This window comes from Rhipicephalus sanguineus, chromosome 1, assembly GCF_013339695.2.
Source record: "Rhipicephalus sanguineus isolate Rsan-2018 chromosome 1, BIME_Rsan_1.4, whole genome shotgun sequence".
Taxonomy (NCBI): Eukaryota; Metazoa; Arthropoda; class Arachnida; order Ixodida; family Ixodidae; genus Rhipicephalus; species Rhipicephalus sanguineus.
Window position 1 is genome coordinate 281,690,520 of NC_051176.1, and position 25,229 is coordinate 281,715,748.

Genomic DNA, 25,229 nt, shown 5'->3' on the forward strand with positions numbered 1-25,229 from the left:
CTAACTGCGACCGATCAGCAAATGGTTTGCTCCATACACTAACATTCAGGTGCTTTTCCTGCAGGAGCGGGTTCCCTAAGTCATATTCACAAACACTGTATAACACCCCGCCCCCCTCTCCGCTCGATTTCTTCTCCACCAAAACATTGCCAGTTGGTATAACGTATTTACTGCTCTTTGACAGTATGTAGTTGTTTTTAAAAATGTCTACTTGGGGCACTGCATTCAGATTTGTATTGACGGGGGTGTCAAAGATTCACCATCTGAAAGTTATCAGGGTTTTAGTTTGGGAACTCCTTCACAACAAAACAGAGTTTAGTCTTTGCAGCCCAACCAAATGGTTCAACACAATGCAAGCTCATTGCTTGCAAAAAAAGCATAAATGACCCGGTCATTACAGGTAAGACACTAGGCAGTGCCGTTAAAGCAAGCACAGGACTTCGTACACCTATTCGTTCTGTTCACTGGGCCCGACACTTCCCCTTCCATGCTGCAGGACATGGAGACACCTGCTGCTGCCATCAGCACACCTTCCAGAGGGCAATGGTCTCACTTGGACAACCATTTACAGTGAGAGGTGGTGACCCATATACAGTTCATGGCTTCCCTGTCTGAAGCAGGCCAGGATGTGCAAGAAGTAGCTTCCAGTGCTGTGCTTCTTGGGACTTGCTAGCGAGTGAGCGAAGCCAACAGGTCATGATACATCTCCATTCCACACGTCCGCTCGCTGCTTGGCTGCAGTCTTTCTCTTGCCTGCATAGGAGGCACAGTCAGAGGGGCCAGAAAGTATTGACAAAAGCAGCAAAAGCAGTGACATTTGTGCCAACAACTTTGCCAAATGCGCAGTGCACAAAGTGAAAGAAATGCAACTATCAAGTGCAAATCAAGATGTGCCTTCTTTCATACGTGCAGCAGCAACTTGTCAACATTTGCTCTTATTTTCTTAGCTGTTTGTGATACATATATACAGTAGCTACACAATTGTAGGTCGACCTATTTTACTTAAGTTAGAAAATCCAAAGTAGGGGGTTCACTTGCAATCGAAATTGAAACTTATACTTCCGCCAGTAACAGCAAAACAAATGAGAAATCCGGAACATTATGGTGCTGTCACTTTACATTTGCTTTCTGGCTCTACCCATAGCATATGTCTATTCTGTGTGCTTGTTTGGAACGTTGCTTTTTATCTTTTAATGTGTGCCCTGAGCATGTGGCTATCGTTGATGGATGAGCCTCTATTCCAATTAGCAGCAGCACTACTATAGTGCCACACAGTGGTGATTTGTTCGGGGGGGGGGGGGGTACCGGTACTAGTTGGCGGACGAGCTTTTACTTTATGGCTTATTGGAAGGTTTTTTTTTTTTTTTTTCAACACATGCATGCTACTACTGTTGTGCTAAATCATCATTTGTCCAAGAGGCTTTTGCTGTTTGTTCGAAGCAGTGTTCAAGAGGGCTGCTGTTCTCCATGCAAAAAAACTGTGGGGTGGGGCACAAGTTTGAAATTCCTGAATGGGTGGTGTGACAGTGGTGACTGCAGCTGAACCAACTTTTCACACGCAATGCCATGCACCGAGGTTTTCGTGGACCAAAGTCAGGACGCTTTTCGAAGGTTCCGGCATACGCAGCCGAACTACGCAATCGGTCTCTACTGGTGGCATGAGAAATGGCCATGACATGCAAGAAGCCCGTGTCTTCTCTTTGGAAGTGGGAATACCAAGGATGCTCTTCAAGGCGAGCAGGGCCTTAGCATCGAAGTTCACGAAGAGGACAATGGCTTTAGTGCTGAAGAGTAGTCAGTCCAGTGGCCAGGTACATAAATTTTTGCTGTGGAATGTGCTCACTTTTTTTTTCTTTTGTGCGTGTGATTTGCGATGTAGTGGGGTCGACTTACAATTGCGTAAATATGGTATGTCTATGTCAAGATTCGTTTCTATGTTGCCAAGGCAATTTTAGCCAAGACTGAAAGTTCCTTTTTGTTTTTAAGAAGAGTGCCATAGTCTTTTCTGTAAGTCCCTTGCTTGGCACTGCTTATGCAATGACTGAAAAAAAAAAATTCTCGAAAAATAAAGTGCGCTGCTAGTCTTTCAATGCAGCACTAATCTTCTTGCTGGTGATTACTATTGTGTTTTCCTTTTCTTTTCCTGACATGCAAGATACACAACAAAAGGTAAAAGAATTGGCAAGCAAGAGTATGAGTAGAAAAGCAGCACAAAAACAACAGGACTAAGAAAGGACATAGACCACAACGCTAACAACCAAATGTGTTTATTCTTCCAGTCAGCATATATATACTCCACCACTATCTCAATGAAACAACAAAAAATACAGAAACAAAAAAACCCGCATTTCCCCGAAGGGGAGTATGAGGAAGTGCGAAGCACGGGGTGATGCTATGAGGGGGCGCGCGCGACTAAACTGCAGAGCCGAGCGAAGGAGACGGCAGCGAGAGAGCACGCGCCAGCCGACCCACGGAGGTCTGGCCGTTTTTAAGTGCAAAGCACTTTTACTGATGATGATGATCTGTCTTCCGAACTCGTTCCAAAGAACCCGCAACGCGTTCAACTTGTTGGCGGCGTTGCGCACGCCCGAGATGGGGCTCAGGTTGTTGTCGAACCACAGTCGATCGCACACCGCGCAGCTATATCCGAAGCTGCGGTCCAGGAAGTCTCGCTGGAAGCGCGCGTCCGGCCGATCGAATTCGAGGGCCCGCGCTCGCTCACGCGTCGCGCGTCCCCGCGCCAGATCGGCTTCGGGGTGCTCGGCTCGCTTCGCACGCTTTCGTTCGGCGTCTCGCCGCCGGCCTTCATCACCACAGGCAATGCGCGGGGCGCGCGCAGTCACGGAGCGGAGGGCGGAGCGCGCGCAGTCACGTGGGGCGTGACGTCGCTGCGCCGTTGCTACTGACGCTCCTCCTCCTCTCCGCTCTCCGCGGCGTTGCTATGGGACGGCGGATTCAGGGTCGCTTATAAAGTGCATTCGCACTTAAAAATGAAGACTCAGCCTGTGCAGAGGCTATAAATGTGATCAATGGAAGAGCAATGCCATCTCCTTCCAAAGGAGATAGCTTTGCTGTGCCATTGATCACTTTTACCATGCAAAGTGTAACACGTTCACTTCTATTTTCTAATACAACAATGACACTGGTGCCACCCACACTATCTCGGATCACACTCTCCTGCCCTTCACCTATGTGAGGAAGAATGCGAAAACTGCATGTACTCACCTTTTGCCTCTTTCAAGATCTGAAGTTCCTTCCTTCGTTGTTCAACATCCACCTTCACCCGCATGCCAAGAGCTCCGCTCACTAAACGGCGTGCCACTGAGGCAGACGTCTGCGGACGGGGCTTGTAAGGCATCAAGAATTCTGCATTAAAAAAAAAAGGCAGACTATATACTAGTGACGGTAAATTGCATGCCTGAAATTCACTTAAAAACCCTGCTTCCAAAAAGGGTACTTCAAGTTTGCCCTAAAGGGTTTTTCACAATAACATCTTGTTTTGCTAAGGAAACAAAGTAGCAAGTGCTCATGAGCCAGAACAATCTTTCTGTGCTATGTTTGCCACAGAAAATTCCAATACATGACCAGCACTAATTCTACTGAAAATGTAACTGCTACATGATGGTAAATATACACTGATGCACTGTTAATCTTCTGCAAATCTATGCTAGGTGTAAAAAATTAATGGATAAAGCTGCAAGCAAAAGCTAGTTATTCTTATCTCTCGTACCAGAGCCACAGTAGTGACGACACCAGCACTTGATGTCTCAGATTTTGTGGTCATTTTGTGGATTTCATTTCTTATTTTCAAAAGTTGCCAAATTATAATAAGTTTATTGGTCAATAAATAGCTAGCTGCTGCCAGCCATAACCACATAAAACATAAAAAAAGGGAAGGTGAAATCACTACCAGTCTTTGACTTATATGCCATTTTCTGGCATGCTAAACACTCACCGGACCATAAAGGTGACATAAAAACAATAAAATCGTTGCCTGTCTGTCTTATTGTTTGACCTAACAATGTACATAATGTCTCATTAGCAAGTTAAAGTACCACAAAGCTTCTAGTGCTTTAGGTAGCCCAGTTCTTTGAAAATGAACCATTTTTAAAGGATCCTTATCATTTGCATGAGAGAACACCCATATTGAACAAGCGACTTCAAACATAGCAGCTGTCATAATTCAGCTTTAAGCAACACTGGCACTTCCAGGCAATCTGGGGACAGTAACATGGGCTCTATAGCATATACACAGTGTACAATACCACTAATTCCCACAATAAAAGTATGTAATGGATGAAAGCACGACTTTTGCAGATCGCACAGCTGATCAACACTGGAACAGCACTGCGGGTTCACAGTTGCATACGAAAACGTATTACAATGTAAACACCACTGAGCATCTCTTTGATGAGATGTTTACATAACTCGATATTTAGCACATCTTGCAGTAAAGTGACATACAATCCCTAAAGATGCCCTGAAATACTTTTTCAACTTATTAAGGAGATGTTAGCACATCTTGCAGTAAAGTGACACACAACGCCTAAAGGTGCCCTGAAATACTTTTGCAACTTATTAAGCAAATGTTGACTATCTTTGGGTGAGGGTCACGTGAACATATGAACCAAATGGCACTGCACTAGTACATGCATCAGGGAATTTACAATCTTGTGTCAGTAAAAAAAATCCTTACTTTCTCCTTTGCAACAGTGTGGCAGCAGCTATGTAGCTGACACACTTCCCAACAGGTACTGGCTGATTTCTTGATCACGAGAATACTCTCAGTAATAGTTACTTTTAATTTTCAGTTACGTAAAGTCGAAAGCATACATGTCTGCAGAGTGGTAAAACTGAAAAAAAGTTCTTTTTTCTCTGCTCTTCCAATATCGATCAATCACTGTCTGCCAAGTGTTTCTTTTTCTCCTACAGTAATGTAAGGAAGCACCAAGCATGTATGCTCTTTCAAACAAAACAATATGTACCTGAGATGGTCACTTGCCTTGTACTGTGTCTGCCAGAACAGTACTCGCCAAACCGCACATATGCTTGACAGCATGCTAGCTGTCTTCTACGCACTTTGCACCTGCTGTGCCTCATTAGCAAGACTCCTTGGCAGACACCACTTCATATTCGGCTAATCAATAGTGCTTCAAGATGCACAGTTCGGATTTGGCTACCATTCGTAGGTCAAGATCGCACAGGACGAAGCTAGTCTGCACCATGAACTTGCATTGATTGGCAAGACTAGAGTGCATGAGCATAAGTGCGCACGCCAGCCTTGTCGTGAACACAGAGAATTTGTTCTATACACGTTACAATCATGCACAGTTGCATCTGGTGCAAATCGTAGATACAATGGCCACCACAGGGTGTCACAATAAGTCCACTCGCAAGTGAGATGCTGTGACAATCACGTTCTCTGATTCATCTCTATGGGGTGACGTACTGCCAGGCATGTAGCCCCACGTCAGCCAGATCATTTATCTTGCACTGACAGAGCACTACACACACCTGATTCATAAGTAGTGGCCAGAATGTTGTAAAGAAAAAAAAAAATTTCATGGGGATGCAACGTTCATATGGAAATCTATTACCAGTGAAGCTGTATTTGCATTTCTGCTGTACACAGCTGTCTGCCTGTTTCTTTGGCACAAGCGACTGCAGATGGTGACGTTCTTCCTTGGACTCATGTTCTTTTGGCACGTTCTCCATTTTTGCATGGCCCACTTTCGCTGTTTGTATTCGTGTTGCTGCTGTTAACAACTTTTCAATTTGAGTTCATTTCTTCTCCGGCGTGAATACGCTATGAAATCTCGGCATCTCGTCGTCTCTGGTTTCTTGAAGTGCTCTATGTCATGCTACAGATGTGCCACCAGACAACACCGAGTCAAGTGCCACTGTGTGAGTGCGCTCTGCCAGTTGCGCACTCAATTTTTTTTGCTTATATTTTTTGTCTACATACAGTGTCTACATATGGACACAAGCAAGCCAAAATGCCCCATTTGGAAACTCATGCACTAGAGGTAAACAACTTCACTGTAAAGAAAAGAGAATATGCCCTAGGCCTTGAAGCGTCCTGATGCAACCTTTGGACAAGCCTTGCTGCCTTGTCATACCCCGTGTATAGCTTCCAGTGTATTAGTGGACACAAAAGAAGGAAAGCAACATGCTGTTACGATAGCAACCTTTAACTCTACTTATACATGAAGGGTTTGAAAAATTTCTGCCAGAGAAGATTCATGAGACATTGTAGCCCAATAGTGAGGCCATTTTATGATTGTCTAGGTGTTGCAGGGCCCATCTAAACATGTTCTCTCCCTCTCGGACAGATAGACAGGTCAGTTCAACCAAAATGCACGTAGTCGACAAATTACCCTCAGGGGAAATGAGGGACAAAGTTTGGGCGAGGAGGGAGGAGGGATGTCTGCTAAGTAGGAGTCAAACTTACCGCTACAATGCTTAATCTTCAGCTTGGATTGCTTGGATGCTTCAGAGACATGCCTCATCTTCATTAGTGAATTCTGCAGGCTGAGAGCTTCTGTCGCTGGGAGAGAAAGGAGATTGTAAGGCACAATTCACAATCCACAGTGCCATTTAGCATGTACTTATAGAAAAAGGACAAGCAAAACACTACTTGTCAGTGTTCAGCAACAATGGGATAAAGCTAGTCCGGTAAGGCAGGGGCGTAGCCAGAAATTTTTTTCGGGGGGGGGGGGGGGGTTCAACCATACTTTATGTTCGTGCGTGCGTTTGTATGTGTGCGTGTATATATACGCAAGCAAAACTGAAAAATTTCGGGGGGGGTTTGAACCCCCCCAACCCCCCCCTTGGCTACGCCCCTGAGGTAAGGTGTCATGCTGCTAGCTCGAGGAAGTGGGTTTGATTCCTGGCCATCGCTGCCACATTTCAATGAGGGCAAAATACAAGAACACCCGTGCAAGTTAAAAAACCTCAGGTGGTCAAAATTATTCTGGAGTCCTCCACTACAGCATGCCTCAAATCATATGGTCTTGGCACGTAAAACCCCAGAATAGTTGTTGGGGTAATGACAGCAAGGAAAATTCCAGTTTTGGATAGCACAATTACAGAGAGGGATGCAATGAAGGAAAAAGCACGACGGCTTTTTAAAGCAACAGAAACGTAGTGAAACATTTCGAGAGAGCATAACATCATTTCAATACAAAAAAAAAGAAAGGAAAAGGTGTACAGCTCCTTTCTGATATGTGTTTTTGCCATCACAGATGTTTTTGTAACGTCACACTTAAAGGGGTGGTGCCACCAAATTCGTGGCTTGCCCGTTCTTTGATGTAAGCGTTTCCTATTGCTCCAGGAAGCATGATACACGCACCAAGATTCATATATTCTCGCTAAATAACTTAATATCGCCTTTTTGTGAGGACAACTTTCGGTTTCGGTTTCTGGGCGCTGAGGTTGGGCAGTGACGTAGCAGTGTGTAGGGGGCTTAGTCACGTGACCACACAAGGCTGTGACGCACTTAGCCAGGAAGCGATCGAAACTCGGCGAGTGATGCAGCAACCAATGTTTTGCCGGTACGTACAACGTTTACAGATACGTTTATAGATAAGTATCTATAAACGTTGGGTACGTATGTTGCAGAGGTGGTGGAGGTCCTGGAGGTCACTCGCGTCACTACAGCAGATCTGGTGTGACGTCACTACAACTTTCGTTGCCCCTCCTATAGAGCTACGTCAGTGTTGGCGCGCTAGCGATGGGTCTCGATCGGGAGAATGGGCATTTAAGTACACTTTGGAAGTGAATTAATATATATTCTAAACGTTTGCTGTGTTCGACCCTTCGTGTGGCGTGTCCTTGCATACTGAGGAAACCCACAACAGGCTTGTTATAGCCTCGAAATTTGATGACGCCACCCCTTTAAAATGCACAGTCTTTTATTCACACAAAATCGGTATCAACTGCATATATACATTGTAGATGATCTGCTATTAAATAAAATTTTAGTTCCAAGTATTGAACACCTGTGTTTTTCCCATTGTGTAACCATGCACTACCAAATGCTACAGCATCAATGTTCATTACCCACCCACCTGATTCAGAATTGAGACACCTTCACAAAACTACATCTCATATCCCTACATAGTCTGCAGAAAAACTCACCAGCAAATGGCGTTGAAAATATTGCCAATGCATGCGTGTCATCCACCCACTTAATGTTAAACTGATCTCTGAAAGAAAATGGAGAGGCAATGTCAAATACATTAAAGGTACACTTCAACTTTGCTTTAAACACTGCAACAAAATATTTAGTCCTTTTGTGCAGACAGGCCACCCTTATCTTACCATCCACACATTTTGCTTTCTTCAAACCTCAAAGTACGTATGCAATGTACGCAACTATCATTACATGACATTTATACATACCTGCAAGACGACAGCGCTGTCACAAGATCCTTTGTTTCAAATTCGGCAGGAAAATCGTACATCTCAAGGACATGGCCATACTCTGCAAACACCCCACAGAATTTTTCATTCATAGGTGCAAAATAGTCGAATTAAAAAGAAAGGCGCCTACCTTCTTCCGAGACGTCGGGAATGCGAGGCTCAAACTTGGTGTAATCAAGTTCTGCCTGATGAACTTTAATGTCACCCAAGGCCTTAGTGATCTGTAAGACGAAAATTCAAATCGTAAAGGCAAAAGTTCATCACTGGTGCCATTTCCAACTAGACATATTTAGTGCTATTTTCAACGAACAATCGCACTACTAACAGCCACCATATGGAGGAGCAATGAAGCAGAGAGAGTGGTTTGAAATGCACTTAGCAGCTATTCACAAAAGCAAGAAAATGAGCTTCTGCTCTAAATAAATATTTTGTAGGCTTTCCTAAAATATTTTATTGAACAGGCAGTGATCTTCAAAAATGCTCTGCCCATTCTGCTGATGGTATGTGTACAGCTGGTTCTTCAGGGGAAATGCACTTCAAGAAGTCGTTATCATTTTAATAAAGCTGACAGCTTTGAAAAACATAAGATAGATATAGGTTTGTTTTCACTTATGAAAACAATTCACCAGTTTGATGTAGCCTTCAATGCACTTTATTTTATATGGTTCATTAACAAGACAATGAGTTTCTTGTGCACTCTTCAATTGGTAACTTTTTGCAACGATTATTCTGAAAGAGTGTTATTTAACGCATAGTGCAATTACGTAGTTAGATTTTGGCCAAGGCATTCTGGTTTCCAAGAAACACAAATGCTCTGATTGCCTGTACTTTGTAACCCACTTTCAGAAAATGCTTCCTTTCAGCACTGCATACACAACAAAGAGCAAATGGAATCTTTCACTGTAATGTGGCAATTTTAGGGTAGCACAAAATAACAAACAAAATGCAAAGACACTCTTTTGTTATGACACACGCAAATAGACGCCAAGATGGCGAAAACATACCTAAATAGCCGAGCAGCTCTGCACACACATACACACACACAAAAGTGCTTTCCAAAGCCACTATTGGCTGCCCTTTTCATTGCCTTGCCATTTAAACTTCATTCTCATCATTTTACACTTAAAAGTAGAACACTGGAGCATAGTACCTATTACCAAAACCTCAAAAAAATGAAATACTCAAAAAACAAAATTTTGCCTCACCAAAGGGTAACAAATGAAAATATGACTTAAGCATGAATGGTGAGCTATACTGCAGAGAGAGGAAATGGATGACCTGCATCATGAGAGGCTGGTTACCAAGAAAACAAATCAGAAATACATGCTGGTTGCCTTGAATTTTAGTTCCCAACTTGACTTAGCATCACGAATTGTGTCAAATCCTGTCCGATGCTGCATTTAACTTTAAATGCAAATAAAAAAAAGTGCTGCCACACTATATTAAAAGGAAACAAAAATTCAGCCAGGCAATCACCATACTTGGTTTTTTTTTTCCTTGATTACAAAAACAAGCTTAATCAATTTTTAATGCATCAATTTCACAGTGTCAACAGAAGTGCTATAAAAATGGGGAACAATATTAAAAAAAATGTGCAATTCATTCTCTCTACTAATCAGTCAGCCTTTCTCACCGCACAAATTACACTTCTTTTTTTGCCAGTTCATCAGTCTTTAGAGTTTCCATTTAGCATTTTACATTTCCATTTAGGCTACATTCATCACGTGGAAATTATCTCTGCAATGAGCAGACATTTTTTTTAATTTCTGCCTTAATAAAACGAAATAGACCTTTTATGGGTCCTTATGGTCCTCAGTGCATTTTGAACAACATATGGCAAAGCATGGTAAGTATCTTGACACACCATCTTACAAATCTCATTATGCAAGTACTTTGCATTCAACAGTTTTAATTGAGTTGTTGAAACCTCACAGACGGCAGAAGCACTACAAACAGTGTGAAACAGCATGCAAGAAAATGTTAAAGCACTACATGACGCGTCACTCGGAAAAGCAGTATCGTGTGTCAGGAAAGTCTTTCACCATATGAAAATTATGAAAGAACAACAAGAGCTTTGGAAGTAGCAAAGAGTAACTTCCACCACAGACAACACTTTCCCTATGATGTGCTTGCTGATGCACTAACTCTTCTATTTTTTGCATGCCTGAATAGGCTAAAGCCATTTTTTAAGTGCACAAACTGTAAGATATATCTCTCTGATCTCCAGTTTCTTGCATTCCCCACGACTTAGTACAGTGTAGCCTTTCTACATTCCTAAAGTTTCAGGAACATAGCCATATGGCAGATGCCACTGCACCTTGAAATTCCCCAGTCTACAGTGTATTTAAGGATTATATGGGCACAAAGCCATACAGCCTATCTCAGAGGTATACCGTTTACTTAACATACGACTAAAGCTTACTTGGAACACTGAAGTGGGTCTTTCTCAAACATCCCAGGCAATCGAGGATATCTTTCGCCCCTTAAGCATAGCGACAAACCATATTCTTTGCACAAGCGCTTCTTCGTCACACAAGGAAAATAGCAATTCTATTCATGATAGATCCATCAGCCTACTTTATGTCCTTCGCAGAATGAAGGCCTCTCCCACTGAACTCTGATTTACGATCTCCTGCATGAGCAGATACCATTTTGCACATGCAACTTTCAGAAGTTTGTAGCACCACCTGTCCTTGGCAGCATTTCCCATCCTTCGGTGCCCATTCCATTGTTCTAATTAAGCATTACATGACCTTCCCAGGTTATGTAATGGTCCTAGGAACAGTAGTGGGAGCTGAGCGGGTTGAGAGAGATGCACGACGACTGGCATGGTTGGCACGCCCGTTTCCGGTGACATTAAACTTCACCTCCTCTAGTTCACGGCATGGCCGCTAGACATGGCAGTTTGTAATAATAATAATATCTGGGGTTTAACGTCCCAAAACCACGATTTGATTATGAGTGGAGGGCTCCGGAAATTTAGACCACCTGGGGTTCTTTAACGTGCACCTAAATCTAAGTACACGGGCCTCAAACATTTTCGCCTCCATCGAAAATGCAGCCGCCGCGGCCAGGATTCGATTCCGCGACATTCGGGTCAGCAGTCGAGCGCCATAACCACTAGACCACAGTGGCGGGGCACATGGCAGTTTGTGAAAAACGCATCAAATTCATTATTCTCCGCTAGTTTCTGTCTGAAATCAACCAATCTTTCAGTTTGGCTGAAAATCTCGGCAGCAAAAATTTTGTTCAGTATCCCTTAAAGGGGTACTGACAAAAATCTTGGCCTCGCGTTTTTTTGCTGCAATGTGTTGCTGAGGGCCCGTTAGTCATAACACGGCACATCGTTTGCTGCAGCGCGCGACAGATAATTTTTTACAGGCTCTTCATTACCGACCAGTGTCAGTTTCAGTTTCAAAAACGACAAGCCTCCGGGTGCAACTATCACGACCTAGCGGGTGCAGCGCTCGATCACGTCAGCACACAGAACTGTGACGCACTTCCGCGTGGTTCGCGAGCAGCTGCTGAGAAGTAGGCTGCTAGAGCGAACACGGCGGCTATGATGAAAAATGGCGGCTATGATGTCGTCATAGCTTGTTGCAGCGTGGTCACATGAGGGAAGTAGGAGGTCACAGAGGGTCACTTTTGAGGGTGTCAATAGCCTGAGGGTGTCGATCGTTCATGCAAACTTCAAAATTCATTTAAAATACCTTCCAAGCTATATTCGCTGTTGATATTTTGCAGATGATATACACATGTTCACGGGAATCGATCTCGCAGACTATCTCAGCCGCGAAATTTTGTGTCAGTACCCCTTTAATGTCCACTAGGATATTGCCTACCCTTTTTTGTTGTCTGATCCACTCTGCCGTCTTCCTATCTCTTGATGTTACACCTATAATTTTTTGTTCTATCGCACACTGTGTGGTCCTAAACTTGGACTCGAGTTTGTTATCCTCCAAGTGTCTGCCCCATATGTTAGCACTGGAGAAATGCAATGATTGTATACTTTCCACTTCAAGGACAGTAGTAAGTTGCTGGTCATAAATAGGGAATGCCTGCAATATGCGATATAATTTTGTCAATAAGGTACCCCACAGCAAAGAGCTTTAGAGCAACAGCAACGACGAGAACCAGTATGTAGCCAAGTATAAATTACACAGTTATGACAGGCATTTCTTTTTCTTTAGGTTACTTTTGCACTGTAGACATAACATTATTAACAGCAAGAAATCAGATCAAAGCCAATTTACATGTTACAGTCATGCTTCAGTGACAATAACTGGAATGCTGAAAAGTAACACTATCACAGCCTCCATCTTTGCATGACCATTATTAGTGCTGCACAGTGGAAGCTGCAAATGGTTCATCAACACGGCATCCAAGACGTACAAGCCCTTGCTCTTGAATGGCATATCCCTGGACTAAACTTCATCAACAATCAATGTGCTATGAAAGAAACAAACTATTGCAGTGTTCATGGATGTCGTATGCTTTAACAAGCTGTAGCTTGCTATAGAATATAAGACAAGATGTGGACTCCACTTTGTTTTCTGCCTTTTTTTTTCATAGAACGGTCTTAAGAGAAGGGCATGCTTGGTACTGGAAATTCAGATGGACAGACAGCACAAACAAGTCCAAACTGCCAATTGAGCATCAAAACACTAAACTTAGGCATGTCAAATCACTCACATTTTTCAAAACTTCTGGATCAACACATTCCCCTGTTTCATCAAAAAGGGCATCCCATGAATCCTCAGCATCCTTATGGCTCTCTCCAATGCTTGTTTCTGTGCTATCTCCACCAGTGTCCACATGCTCACCACACAACTGTGCCATCTCCATTTGACTTGTAGGTGACGGTTCTTCATGTGCTGCATTTTGAGTACTTTCACTAGTTCTCACAACACTGTCGTCCACTGCGATGCCAACGCTACCCTGCAGTGCTTGTAGGCCTGTCCTTTTTTGTGTACCTGCGCTATCGGTCACAATAGATGGAAACTCCTGCAATGAATTCACTTCTTGAGAACATTCGTCTGCAGCCTTTCTAATGTATTCACTGTCATTTTCCTGTGAAAGTGACAAGCACACTTGGATCACACCTTCACCATTATCAGAATTTCCACTTGTTGAGAGCACATCACAGTTACTGTCTAAATCCTGGCCAGTATAGTCAGCATCACCATCCATACCACACGCATTGGTGAGCTCGTTCAATTGAGCACAGGTTTTTTTGATGTCTCCTGAATGTGCTTCTACACGATGGTATCCAGTGTCCTCTATGCATCGAGGGCCTGCTGCACCTGTTGTTGCAAAAGGTGCTTGACTTTCTGGCAAGTGTGGGGAAGGCACCCTTGCTGCTTGTGCAGGGGAATCTCTTGCATCAGGTTTCACGACCTCTGCTGCATCTGTTGCAAAAGGTTCTTGCCTTTCAGGCAGGTGTGGGGCAGGCATTCTTGCTTCTTCTGCAGGGACACCTCTTTCATCAGGTTTCACGGCCTCTGCAGCATCTGTTGTTGCAAAAGGTGCTTGCCTTTCTGACAAGTGTGGTGAAGGCACCCTTGCTGCTTGTGTAGGGGCATCTTTTGTGCCAGGTGTCAAGGCCTCTGCTGCATCTGTTGTTGCCAATGGTGCTCGCCTTTCTAGCAAATGTTGCGAAGGCACCCTTGCTGCTTGTGCAGGGGCATCTCTTGCATCAGGTTTCAAGGCCTCAGCTTTACGACCCCGTGGCACATACAACTGTATATCTGGACGCCTTTGACGCTGCCTGCATTTAAGGAGTTCAGAACAAATTAGCATGATCAAACTTTACATACACGTCACCTTCAAAGTCAAAGAGACACTAAAGTGAAACAATGAATCAATTTAGACTGATAAATTACTTTTGAAAACCCTGCTGTCATTATTTGTAGCATCACAGGCTTATTAATAAAAGAGAACTAAGGTCAATGTCTTACTTTTTTATTTCACGCTGAAATCTGCGCACATGAACGTCAATGTGACATCACAGATTTCAAAGTGTTTTTCCGTATTTTGGTCAAACAGACTCAACCTATTGCTTATCAGGGACAACGACGCTTCACTGCAGTGTGCCACTATCACAAATGCTGACGCACTGTGAAGCTGATGCCTGGAGCCGTGGCCACTCATTTCACCACAGTTCACGCACACGGTTTTTTCGCTTCAGTTGTGGTAAACAACTTTTTTTTTTTTAATCCTTGGCTCTAGTTATGTGAAATGCCTGTTATATGCTCTACCAGCAAGATATGTTTACTGTTCTTTTTTTCAATGCACATATGTGTGATGGACACACAAAGAAGGAAAATGAAAGAATGTAACAATGCTAGCATGTTCTCAACATTACTGCCAGCCCTTTATATTATAACATGGTCACTCAGGCAATATCAGCTTACACACACGCAATGATATTGTAATCAGCAGCCCGTGAAGCCATAGCTCTCATGCAATGGAGTGAAATGGTCATGAATGACATATGTTACCGTGCGGGCCTAGGTGCTTGCATCTCTCTGCTTGAAGGTGGCGGTCTCTTGATGCTATGCGAAAGGAAATCGACCGGAAGCCCTTTCTCTCTGCAGAGCCTCACAGCTACTTTCCGTACTGCTTCATCTAAGCAGAAGCCGTTGTTAAATGCACTGAAAAGAAAATACTTCTGTCAAGGTCACCTACTTCTGCAACATTACTGCAGCAAGAAAACAAGTGGCATAATTTACAAAATAAGCCGCGATTTCAGGCACACAGCTGTCCTTCGAAGAACGCCTCCCAGTGAGAAACTGCACAGGTCCTCAAACTCTTCTTCGACAACCTTGTGAGTCAGGAATCTCTCGCGTTTCGGCAGGGCTGGAAAGATCAGCACACTGGAGAGAGAGAGAGAACCGTGTGTGTTAAATAAAGAAAAAGGAGACACACTTGATGCTTAGATCGAATTTTATGCAAGCATTTCGACAAGAACGACGCGTTTCAACTTTCAAGTTGAGCAACAGCGTCACCCACAGCTCAAATTTCCAAGTGCCAGCACTACCTTTAAAGACACATGCTGACCAGTGACAGTCCTTATCGCATGACACACAGACATTCAAAAGTAATTCCACTTAAGTTTAATTATTGATGTGGACCAAAATAAACTGAATACAAGCGTGATTAAAATATTAGCAGATAACAGGCAGGACTGCACTTTACCTGTTTTGAACATCACCTTGTACAAAATTCGTTATCTCCTTGCAAACAGTTTTCACAAAGACTTCGTCTCTGTCGCCGCCAGTCTACGCACAAGGGTACATTGGCGACAAGCGTCAGACACCGACACTGTGGGTACATAAACGCCTTCAACATAAGCGCACCGCACTAACCTGAAATTCATCACGCTCCATGTCTGAAACGTTTGGTGTTGGTGTCTCCAGCGGAAGTACGGACGACCGGAAGCGACTATTATGTGGCTAGACCACAGAACACTTATATGGCTAGACTGTTTCTGTTACAATCCATTGAAAGCCGAGCCGGTCGCAGCAGTAGTGATACGGGTGGTCTCCCTTTCCGGAGGTGCACTGAGGTACGGGGGCGGAGTCACTTTTCTTTTGGTGTTGTTCGTTTCCCGACGTCACTTCCGTTTCCTCTTTTTTTTCAATTTCTTCTTTCTTGCGTGGAGCGCTGCATGTTTTCCAAAGTCATTATTGTTTTTTATTGTTTGTTTGTTTGTTCGCGCGGGTAGGGACAAGACTGTGCCGTGCATGGACCCGACAGCGCCGACAGGCTGACACGGGCACATTTGATCGCAGTTTTGATGACATAGTCTGAGGTGCTGCTGCATGGTCGCATTTAATCGCGATTTCGCTAACCTCCGAACCAAACTCGACCCGTGTCCGTGCGACACCGGTATTATGACACTGTGAAAGCAAGCTTGACGGCACGCAGAAGTTCGAGCCATCGTGGTGACGGCTGTCATGACGGTGGATACGCAGGTCGTAGGAGGCGCACATAATATTTCCGAAGTTATTGTCGTGATGGATTTCGAACATAAACCTAAGTTCAGTAACAAAGTTCAGTTCAGTAACAAAGTTTAGAATTGAAACTGCTGAACGAGTTGGCTGGGTGAGTGGAGTATTAATTAATGCGCGCTAAAGATGTTAATACTTTAATGAGGACGCGTCCAATGTCGACCGCATCCTGGATTTAGCGTTGTACGTATACGACATCACGTTGGCCGTCGTTCCAGAACCAGACAGCTACTTGGTTGTTTTGATATAAACCACTGAAACGGTGGCCCGCGGGCTGGTCGTATGTCGTATCCATTCTTTACTCGCGCGTCGCAGGCACAATGTTGCAGGAACAAAAGCAACAAACCGTGTATCATTGCCACCGTCATAACAGCCGGCTCGAACTTCTGCGTGCCGTCGAGCATGCTTTCACACCATGCCATAATACCGGTGTCGCACGGACACTTTTGATCGCGATCGGGGCCGATACAGATACAGTGCGGAGGTGTGCCAAATCGCGATTACAACTGACCATGCAACAGCACCTCAGACTAATGAAATGTGCCCGTGTCAGCTCGTCGGCGCTGCCGGGTCCACGCTGCGTGATCGTTTAGGCTGCGCAATCACGCGTCCACGCTCCGCACAGTGTGATGCCTACCGGCGCGACAAAACGAAAGAAAAAAAAAGACAATGACTTCAAACAACGTACAACTGGTACAACCGTTCCGCGCAAAAAAATAAAAATAATAAATAAAAAGGAAACAGAAGTTGTGATCGATTTCGAACATAAGCCTCCTGTGTTCCCGAAGAATCTGTCTTGGAAACTGGACTCGCTTGAGCGCCGGCCATACGTCAGCTGAGTTCAGTAATGAACTCTGGAATTGAAACTGCTGAACGAGTTGGCTAGGTGAGCGGAGTATTAGTTAATGCGCGCTAAAGATGTTAATACGTTAATGAGGACGTGTCCAATGCCGACCGCATCCTGGATTAAGCGTTGTACGTATAAGACATCACGCTGGCCGTCGTTCCACCTGACAGCTACTTGGTTGTTTTGATATAGAACACTGAAACGGTGGCCCGGCGGGCTGGTCGTACGTCGTCTCCATTCTTTACTCGCGCGTCGCAGGCACACCAACAACAGATCGAGCAATGTTGCAGGAACAAAAGCAACAAACCGTATATCATTGCAGTGTTTAACGGCCGACATCACGACGGCTCGGACTTCTGCGTGCCGTCGAGCTTGCTTTCACCGGTGACACTTTTGATCGCGATCGGGGCCGATACGGATCGAGTTTGGCGCGGAGGTTTGCCAAATCGCGATTAAAACTGACCATACAGCAGCACCTCAGACTATGTCGGTATCACGGTGGTCGGTATATCAAACCTGCGATCAAATGTGTCCGTGTCAGCCTGGCGGCGCTGTTGGGTCCATGCACTAGAGTTATACAGTAGGGAGTTGTGGGAGTGTCTAGCGTTACGTCTAGACGTAACGGTACGAGCCGTTGCAGTTACGTCTGGACGTAAGAATAACGAGTCTTAAAAGTTACGTCCAGCGTGGCAATACAAATACAGCCCGTTAGACCTATACAGTAACTCTACATGCACCGCACAGTGTTGTCCCAACCCGCGCGAGAAGAAAAAAAAAAAAAAAAGAAACGATGACTTCAAAGAGCATGCAGCCCATGCAGCCGCATGCTTTTTGAAAATGACGTCAGAAAACAAACAACAACAAAAAGCAACGAGGCTCCGCCCCCGTCCCTCAGTGCACCTCCGAAAAGGGCGACCCTAGTGATACACCCTAGTAGTGAGGAGCGCGTGTGAGTAGTGTGAGTGGCGTGAGTGTTGAGCCGGTTGAGCGACAGCGCCACAGCGCGTCATATGAGCGTGTGCAGTGTCCCGCAGTAGGTAGTTGTAATGGTTGTGGTAGACGTTGCGGGCTGCTGTTAAAGTGCCGTATGCTTTGGTACCATATTACTAGCACTTTAAGCCGCACGAGGTGTGAGAGAAGAGCAGTTTTGCATGTAGTACGTCTGGCATAAATGCCCTTGATTTGGACTCATCGGCATCGGTCCTCTGTCGGATGACTTCTGGTGCTTCGTTTAGTGACCAAATTTCAATCTTTGTTATGAAGCTGAGGAGCCTCTGCAGTGCGGATAAGCACTTGGGCTTTTTGACAATGGTGCTCATGGTGTGCGTTCATAATGTTTTTGTGAAGTGGCAGTGATCTTCAAATGGGGTGCCCAGTTCATCATGTTTCTTCGTCCCAGCCATGTCATTTGTGTACTTGCGTGCATGTTAGTTGACCGTGTACTCGATTACGCGAATCAGTGCGGCGATAGCAGCTGTAGACAAACTGACAGACATTCTAGATGGGGCCCGGTCAAGGCATCGAGCTCTGTGTGGTGTCGTGGCCCCAACTATACTCTGAGAACGTGCATATTTAGGAACTTGTACTATCGAGGAGACACCGGAGATTTTGTTTTTCTTCATGGCCCAGAAACTACTCTTCTTGGTGACCTAAACGGAAGAAACGATCCTGCGCTTACCGATCTGTCATCCGTAAACGATCACGGGGCGTTTTACTTCAATTTTGTGGATTTGCCTTTGTCGGCGTTTTCAGAGCTCGATGTTGTGGACGTTCACGGTGACACACTTGTAGTCAGTCGCTTCAACCCGGACAATTTGATGCATGTGTTTCACGATGACCTCATTCCAGTATTTTCGACTGTTCGGGAGATGCGTAGCTGCAGCAGTAGTGTAGAGGTGCTGCACTGCCTTCACAACATTACGTTGTTCCTGGCTGATGAAAGACGAAAGGGACCTTACTGGCAGTTGTATAAAGCCCTTATTAAAAATGGGAAGATACTGCACAGAACTGAAATGTCTAAGTGGTACCGCTTTACAAGGGCGATTGTTGGATTGCGAAAGGACAGCACGTGGTATCAGTATGGTTTTGTGGTCCCACAAGGTCCTCTCAACAGTAACCTTAAGACAGCAGGGGCCGAAGTCAGTCTGTTTGCTAAATTTTTCCTTCATGCACTTGATGTGCCACTGAAATCAAAGATAAACAGGAGCCATGCACTCATAATATCAAGAACCAAGAACAGGCTAATTGCAAACCTAGATGAACTAGTGAACATGGTAAAGCTGCACACTAAGCTTACACCTGTAGTCATTAATCTGGAAAGTGAAGCCCTCCAAGATGTAGTAGCTTTGCTGAGATGCACCCAACTTTTGATAAGTATGCATGGCTCAGCGTTGATTTTATCAATGTTCTTGCAGCCAGGGTCAGCAGTGTTGGAACTGTTTCCGTACGGCATTAATCCTGACAATTATACTCCATACAAAACCCTCACAAATCTTCCATCAGTGGATATTGCCTATGCAGCATGGAGAAATACAAACAAGACCAACACTGTCTTTCACCCCGAATTTGAGCCACAGTATGGTGGAATATACCACTTGCCATTGGAAGCCCAGCAACAGATACTCCTAAGTAAAGAAGTTCCACCACACTTGTGCTGCGATAATCCCAACTGGCTCTTTCACATTTATCAGGACACGGCAGTTGACACATCAATTGTGCCAATGCTTATCAACCTATCTACTGAACGTGTCCCCACACGCAATAACCTTAAGAATATTTTTCCAGGCCAAGTTCTGAAACTGAAATGTGAAGTGCACAAAGATTCCGAAGGCAATACACAGTTCGTAGTTTCCTGGCTTGAGCCATGGAATGTAGCATTTGCTAGTTTTGCTCATTGCTATTATGAAGCATGGCTAAAAAATGGTGCTGAGGTTCAAATGATACATACAAATAAGACAGCTTTTGTCCAAAACATTACAAGCAATCACCTCCACATATGGGTGAAAGCTGTGTGTGATGGAAATTCTGGTGGCTTCAGTGCATTTCCTCCCAGCTGCAGGGACAACACCTATTGAAAGATTTCACAATTGCATGGTAGCGCATACATGCTATGCAAGAAAACGTTTTCTAATGGTCAGTAGATCATGACAACATGCTAATGGTCAATGCTCTCTGTAGTGTGTGTCAAAAAGCAGTCTTCCCATTTTTTTTAAAGAACAAATAAAAATGCATTCAGCAGGGCAAGCTTGCATTGAAATTGCACTGAACTTGTCCTTTATGTTCAAAGAAGTACCAACCCAAGTTTTTTTTTTTTTTAATTTAACCCTTCGAGACTCTATGTACACAATTGTGTACACCACTTGTTTTTGCTAATTGTATGGACTAGGGGCTGAGAGCACGATACATTGAGCTTTGGATGAATTGAACCTCCTGTGTAGTAAGTTTGTCTCCATTTAACTTCATTTTGCAGTGTACTGTTGCATATGATCACTTTGCTGAAGGCACTACCATATTTGACGAGTCGTTCGGCGTGCCGCTTCCCGCGACCCACATCAAAAGTATAATTTTTCTTTGTTCAACATGGACATAACCAACAAGAAATTTACACTATATTTCTAGCCTGAGATTTCATTCTATTTATGCAAAAACAGAGCATCAGTGGCATCAGAATAAGTAGGTGTTTAATTACTTTATGTTTAATTACAAATTAGGAATGATTACTATAACACACATAAATGAACGTATTACGACCTTATTTTTGTTTCAATATAATATCGAGTGCCTTGGAATAACATTGTATTGATTTGATGCATTTACACACAGCTCTTCATAGATGGCGTCTGAAAGGGTTAACCTCTTGCCTGCCAATGACAAGTAAATGCCATGTGACAGTCTACACTATCATGTAATTTTTGTCACAAATAAGTAATACACTATGCCTCTTCCTCTTTTTTTTTTTTTTTAAGAAAGCACTCCTGCTACTTGTCCTTTTTTTTTTATGCCAGAATGAATCTTCTTAAAAAATTTATTTCTGGTATGAAGTCAATTTTTTTAAGACGTATTGGATGCATGCTTTGTGAATAGCAGCTTAGCAGTTACAAAAATTATGCCTAAAATGAATTCAATACATCAGCGTTTATCAATACAGCCACTAAGCCATGATGTGAAAATATTTCTGTCATTCGACATAATGTGGCAGAAATATTCACAAGAAAAGAAAGTCACCAAAATCAACAGAAATATAGAAAAATAGAATAAAAATCAACCCTTTAATTGCTAAGGGTTTATCTTTTATCTCAAGTACAATAACAATATACCATTAAATGTTTCATGCTAACCTCTTGGAAATGGCATTTGCTAAATGTACCAAGATAAAAACTTGCACTCCATAACTTTGGCAGGGATCTTTCATTTCGACTAAGCCATACTTCGGTAGCATTGCACTAGTCCTATTTCCGACAACCATAATTTAATGAAAGCTTCACAGAAGAAGCTTACAACCGCTGCCACTTCTGCTTGCGAGCAGAAGGATAACGCTGGGCTCCCACAAACATGTCAATAGAACTCGCACTGGTGTGACATTCAGCACAAGCCACTGATCTAGTGTTACACCATACACATTTGAGCAACTCGGCTAAAACTTTTTAGCCATCACTAGCACCTAGATGGGAGGGCTCGTGGTTTTTCACTAGCTTAGCAACTTATCTTATCGCTTGAAACATGCCACAAGTAGCGCATTGCTTGGCCCTATACATGTCTCACAGCTCAAGTGCTATTACGCTTCACGTTACCATGATTGCCGCACTTTTTCATTTGAAGCTTTCTGCTCCAAGTTCTCTTTTTTCCTTCAATATTATTTTATGTGTGCCGCAGTACCAACTACTTGATGTGGTTGAAAATGAATATTCGCAGATATATGGTGACATATGCCCCTTTCATCCTTTGCTACGTCAACGTGGGCTTCCACCCACGTTTTTACAGCATCTACAATATTGCCCATTGGATTCACCACGCTCGGCCACCCGCTGCTCATACTGGCACCAGTACTATCGTCCCCTGTCGCCCACCAATCGCGCAGTTGTGACTAGAGCCGTCCTAGACACAGCCAGCTGCCCAGTCGGCTGGCTACCTTGACAACTGTGCGAGCTTCAACCCAGGCCACTTCTGGCATCTGCGAAATTAAACAGCGCGAAGACGAAAGACAAGAACAACAGGACCAGTGCTGAACTACCAACTGAGCTTTATTCGATAAAGGTTCTTTTTATAGTGTCGCTCATCACCACTGACAACAAGCCATACGCACAAAAGTAGCCAGTAATACAGTAATAATAACAATCATGACTGCCGTCTTTCAACAAGAAACACACACACATGGGGGACAACATGGTTGAATAAACAGAAGTGCATGGCATATTGTCAAATCACATAGAAATCAGAACTTGTTGGTGTGTAAAAAGGTACTTCGCACATTTAGCATCTCGTTCAAACACGGCATGGCACATGTCTCTCCCATATCAGCACAAAAAAGCAAGATATTAAGGTGACTAAAACGTGACAGGTTAAAGATGACGAACGTACCCGATTCGAAAATGTGAAAGAAAAGAAATATGGAAGTTCTAAAATGCTCTGTCACATAGAAGTTTGGTCATTATACTATATACTATGACAGAGCATTTTAGAACTTCCGTATTTCTTTTCATTCACATTTTCGAACTGGGTACGTTCGTCATCTTTAACCTGCCACGATTTAGTCACCTTTATACCTTGTTTTTCCGTGCCGATTGGGGAGGAGCACGTGCAGTGCCAATTTGCCATGCACTTCCGTTTATTAAACTATGTTGTCCCCTGCGTGTGTGTTTTCGTTGAAAGATAGCAGTCATGTTTGCTATTATTACTGTATTAGTGGCTACTTTTGTTCATATAGCTTCTTGTCAGTGGTGATGAGTGACACTATAAAAAGAACCTTTATCGAATAAAGCTCAGTTGGTAGTTCAGCACTGGTCCTGTTGTTCTTTCGTCTTCGTGCTGTTTAACTTCGCAGATATCGCACCAACTTTCCCAGGCAAGAGCACTCCTAAACCATTTATGGCAGAACAGACTCGGCTCACTCCAAAGTAGTTTTAGGGTTTCCACCTTACTTCACCAACATAGACTGCATGACAACTTTTCAGCCCTGTGGTGTGCCGGAAATTTCCAGACACGCCCACCAGGAAGGTCAGTTTTACTGCTCTAGGTTGGTAGCCGTCACCATGCAACAGCCCGGTCGCCTGCTGAACACTCGCAACACAGCCTCTTGTGTAACCTGCACTCTCATTTCCTCAGGCAGGCAGTTCATGGTCAATGGCCAGCTCCTCCTGTTTCACCACCACCACCAATACATGCTGACATAGGTACTCCTGCACATCAGCGCACGGTATGTGCGCTGCCACTGCCAGGCTCATCGCCATGGGCAGGCACCAGTGGCATACGGCTGGCACGGGCAGTGGATCGACACTGGGAAAGACCAGCAGTCAGACAGTAATGGCTGTCGTTAGGCATGCTTACCTAGCCACGTGTCATATCTGGGATCATCAGCTGGCCACCGGCTCTGAAGCCACGGCCCTGAGCCCACATAGTGAATTGGGACACTTGTTGCAGTGATGTACTACAGCACACCCTCCATCGTACGTCTTCTACAGCACTGATTGCTGAGAAGTCTACCACGACTTGGCAAATGCACAGCATAAGGCAGAGAACAGTGCATAGAGTGAGGCAAACAATTTAAAGGAAATACTGAGAGTAAAAACCAAAGCTATTATAAAATAATGAAAAAATTGTTGACAACCTTAGTGGGGACTGTCATTGCAGTAATGCAGTGATGCTACTGGCTTAGGCCACTTTGGAGCAGCTTTTGGAGCAGGCAAAATTGCGTTTTGGAGCAGCAAAACTAGCTTTTGGAGCAGGTGCTCTGCCTTCAACAATTCATTCTGAGCCGAAGAATTCTTAAAAAAGTAATAAACATCGACCACAGCAGCGTCGACATCCGAGCCAACAGCACTCAAGCCGCGGGCAAATGAGTTGTGCACTTTGTGCAAGCAGCACTCTCCTACATCTATGATGTCAGGGTATGCTTCCTGCATCTTTTTTCTGAAGCTTTTCATTACATTAGGGCCATCCGTAGAAAAGCAAATGACATTTTTCTGCTGCAGGTCCATCATTGCTCTCCGCACTTCACTAGCCAAAATTTCCGAAGTCGCAGAGCCCAGCCGGAAAGACTGTAGGTGTTCCACAACTCGCTGCATTTTGTTGGAGAAATGCCTAACTACAACATCAAGTTGTTGGCACCTCTGTTCAGGAAGAGGGGTCTCGTCAATGCTAACAGATAAAACCACATCCGGCTTGTTCAGCTCGTCAAGCACAAGTTTCTTGAAATACGGCCCGAGGCCATCACTAACTATGTAGGATGCCTCGAACCTCTTACAACTAAACTGCTTCGCTGTTTCGGAATCTCCAAATAACTTGGGAAACAAGGCAGTTGCTGTGTCTGCCCATGAGTATGGGATGCCCTTGAGAGTCATGCCAAGCACAAACTGAGTTTCTGCGTTTGTCACGCGGTCACACTGCAAAACGTTCCATGGACTGCCGAATTCCAAAGTCGGCTGGATCGTTTTCGGCTGCTGCAGCCCACCTGAAGCGTCTCAATGACGACTGGTAGCATCAATGTGCTGTTTCATGGCTGCATGTCGCTTGACTGCTGCTACGCCATGTTGCCTACAGTTGATGCTTTGATTACAAAAAAAAAAAAAAAACGCAGTTCCTTCGTCCGCTTGACAACACCATATTGATACAGTATAACCTCATTACAACAGACCTTCATAGTGAAGAGGATTTTGGTCTGTTGTAAAGGGAGTATGTAAAATCCAAGTACTGTTACAACAGACTTTCATGTAAACATTGAAAATTACGAG

The 25,229-nt window shown here is 44.1% G+C and overlaps 3 protein-coding genes across 6 annotated transcripts in view; 2 read left to right on the top strand and 1 right to left on the bottom strand.

Annotated features, from left to right (window-relative positions):
* LOC119379127 (palmitoyltransferase ZDHHC16-like) overlaps positions 1–2,105 on the top strand; it is a 16,415-nt gene extending 14,310 nt beyond the window's left edge. For both annotated transcript variants that reach the window (XM_049411877.1, XM_037648310.2), the window contains one exon: positions 497–2,105. In XM_049411877.1, coding sequence (XP_049267834.1) covers positions 497–584 — 88 coding nt within the window. In that variant the 3' untranslated portion in view covers positions 585–2,105. The remainder of the gene's footprint in view (positions 1–496) is intronic.
* LOC119379124 (R3H and coiled-coil domain-containing protein 1) lies at positions 483–15,873 on the bottom strand. 3 transcript variants are annotated; one of them, XM_037648306.2, is made up of 11 exons: positions 15,792–15,865; positions 15,622–15,704; positions 15,156–15,299; positions 14,925–15,077; positions 13,117–14,191; positions 8,555–8,645; positions 8,404–8,485; positions 8,140–8,207; positions 6,452–6,547; positions 3,226–3,366; positions 483–753 (listed from the first exon to the last, which is right to left on the bottom strand). In XM_037648306.2, exons 1-11 carry the CDS (start codon positions 15,810–15,812, stop codon positions 695–697), a joined length of 2,013 nt encoding a protein of 670 aa, XP_037504234.1. In that variant the 5' UTR covers positions 15,813–15,865; the 3' UTR covers positions 483–694. The 3 variants fall into 3 exon arrangements, with proteins under 3 accessions (XP_037504234.1, XP_037504236.1, XP_037504237.1); XM_037648308.2 differs by lacking the exon at positions 15,622–15,704 and having other exon boundaries at positions 15,792–15,873; XM_037648309.2 differs by lacking the exon at positions 15,156–15,299 and having other exon boundaries at positions 15,792–15,866.
* A 2,376-nt stretch (positions 15,874–18,249) lies between these two features.
* Positions 18,250–20,539, top strand: LOC119379128 (protein O-linked-mannose beta-1,4-N-acetylglucosaminyltransferase 2). The gene has a single exon (XM_037648313.2). The coding sequence runs from the start codon at positions 18,666–18,668 to the stop codon at positions 20,355–20,357; it is 1,692 nt and encodes a 563-aa protein (XP_037504241.1). The 5' UTR covers positions 18,250–18,665; the 3' UTR covers positions 20,358–20,539.
* The last annotated feature ends 4,690 nt before the right edge of the window (positions 20,540–25,229 follow it).

What these genes read in the sequence shown, in the direction of transcription:
- LOC119379124 (XM_037648306.2), bottom strand. Translation starts at nt 15,812, where the DNA reads ATGGAGCGTGATGAATTTCAG. An exon ending in TGGAGCGTGATGAATTTCAG is followed by an intron (nt 15,705 to 15,791) that starts GTTAGTGCGGTG and finishes CCTTGTGCGTAG; the next exon opens with ACTGGCGGCGACAGAGACGA. An exon ending in GATCTTGAAAGAGGCAAAAG is followed by an intron (nt 754 to 3,225) that starts GTGAGTACATGC and finishes CCTCCTATGCAG; the next exon opens with GCAAGAGAAAGACTGCAGCC.
- LOC119379128 (XM_037648313.2), top strand. Translation starts at nt 18,666, where the DNA reads ATGTTTCTTCGTCCCAGCCATGTCATTTGTGTACTTGCGTGCATGTTA.